Source organism: Priapulus caudatus, unplaced genomic scaffold (assembly GCF_000485595.1).
Source record: "Priapulus caudatus unplaced genomic scaffold, Priapulus_caudatus-5.0.1 Scaffold2370, whole genome shotgun sequence".
NCBI lineage: Eukaryota > Metazoa > Priapulida > Priapulimorpha > Priapulimorphida > Priapulidae > Priapulus > Priapulus caudatus.
In genome coordinates, this window is record NW_014579431.1 from 3546 (window position 1) to 5525 (window position 1980).

Below are 1980 nucleotides of genomic sequence, written 5' to 3' on the forward strand. Positions count from 1 at the left end.
TGTGGTCACCATCGATGTTACGGGTCCACACCCCTGCTTAAACGTGGGTAATCATTACCTGCTCACGTTTCTAGATTTTTAAACTTCATGGCCCAAAGCTTTTCCCATGTCCAATAAAAGTGCTGCTGTAGCAACTGGTTTATCACTACGATACAGTTGTAGATGGTGATGTCGTATGCGTAACCAAAAGACATAGACAGATAAAGGCAAGTCAGAGAATAAGTACCATGACTGAAGCTTCTTTAATTTTGTTCAAGTAGATTAGCGGAATTAGAATCGCCCATATTAGGCACACTAGAACCCTATGAGTGGCCCATTATTTAAGTAACACCGGCTAAGGATAGCATTACAACCCCGACTACGTGCAGCGAGTGCACGCCGTAGCCTTGTCGTCGTAATTAATTATTAAACGTAATCGTATTAGTATATTCGTCAAGCGCACTATAGCTAACACGCGTACCACTTAAACGTATATAATTGTGAAATGCCGTTCAAATCGGCCCATTTGTAACCCTGCGTATTTAGCGGCTTATACGCGACCACGTACTCTAATTTATCAGATGCCGCTATGGCACTGACCGGGCAGCCACGTTACATACTGCCCCGGCTATAATACCGTGCCACGTATTATCATGCCACTTGAACATTGCCAGGACTCAACTGACCACAACACCGACGGGCAACAGCCCAACCAACACCCAGCATCACCGCCGTCGCCTCCGCCGCAGACGGGCGCAAGCACCCCATCAGCGCCGCCGCCTCCGCCGCAGACCGGGCGCCAAACCGCCTGCGGCTACGCGACTGCGCATGTGCCATCTGCGCCCTCGGCACCTCCGCCTGCGCCTCCCCGCCCTGCACCACGGCGCGCTGGGTCTATGCAGCAGGCGCCGCGCCGCATGTGGGTGCGCGTCTGCGCCGTGGGCGCCAGCACCATAGCCGCGGGCGTCGCCTGCGAATGCGAACTCTGCGCCGCAGGGCCGGGAGAAAGCGCGCTCCCCGCCCCGCCGCAGCCACGCACGAATGGCGTGACCATAGCCTACAACCCCTACGCCCACCCAGGGCCGGACACAGCATACTCCAGCGACGACGACACCTCCCCGGAGGACTCGGACGACGATCCGTGGAGCCCCGCACCCCCACCCCCCGACCACTACTACAACGGGCGCATCGTCGGGACGGGCGCGAACTCAGACCCGATCCTCTATGAGTTCGTCGTCGGCGAGGACGACGATCCGGTCTCAACGACATTTAACCCCCAACACGTCCGCCAGATGGCCGTAGCGGCCATCTTCGAGGCCATCTCGCGAGCGGCCGCCATCCCCAACGGAACCGGCCATCCGGATGACGACGACGAAAACCACGACGCATGAGCGCCAGTTAGGTCCCTTCAGGACAGGTGCCACAAGGGCACTTCTATAAGCCATAGGCCAATCGACGTTTTATTCTGTAATTATGTGTCATTATGTGTTATCATATTGCGTGGTACTATGTGTTATTATGTGTTGTCATATCGCGTGGTAATGCGCGTCATAACGAGGCATTATTAATATTCATATATTCATATATTCATATATTCATAATATCGCGGATCATAGCATGCTAACATTACGATGCCAAGACGTCGACAGCCACCCCCCCCCCTGTGGACGGCCAACCCGGAGGCTGGCATTCGAGTCCACAGGTGGTCATCACGTTTAGTGGGGGGGAGGTGTAACAACCACGTGTTACAGGGTGCCTCCCCCCCTCACGGCCGGGTCGCGCCGGCGGTGACGAGGCATGCAGAGGCATCGCGTGTTACGTGTTACGTGTTACGGCGCCACCCCTAGCAACCACCTAGCAACCACCTAGCAACCACCGCGATCAATACGGCTCCCATGCCTATTGCTATGCGGTGTGCCCCTAGCAACACGGGCGATCAATGCAGCGGCCCACCCGCGCTGTCCGCACGCTACCGGAGCCGCTATGTCGCCACCTGTCACG

General features: G+C 56.3%; 1 protein-coding gene across 1 annotated transcript; it reads left to right on the plus strand.

Annotated features, from left to right (window-relative positions):
- Positions 1-632: 632 nt before the first annotated feature.
- Positions 633-1370, plus strand: LOC106818604 (wiskott-Aldrich syndrome protein homolog). The gene has a single exon (XM_014823298.1). It carries the CDS (start codon positions 633-635, stop codon positions 1368-1370), a length of 738 nt encoding a protein of 245 aa, XP_014678784.1.
- Positions 1371-1980: the final 610 nt, after the last annotated feature.

Bases quoted from the DNA above. Each gene is read 5' to 3' on its own strand.
- LOC106818604 (XM_014823298.1), top strand. From the start codon at position 633: ATGCCACTTGAACATTGCCAGGACTCAACTGACCACAACACCGACGGG.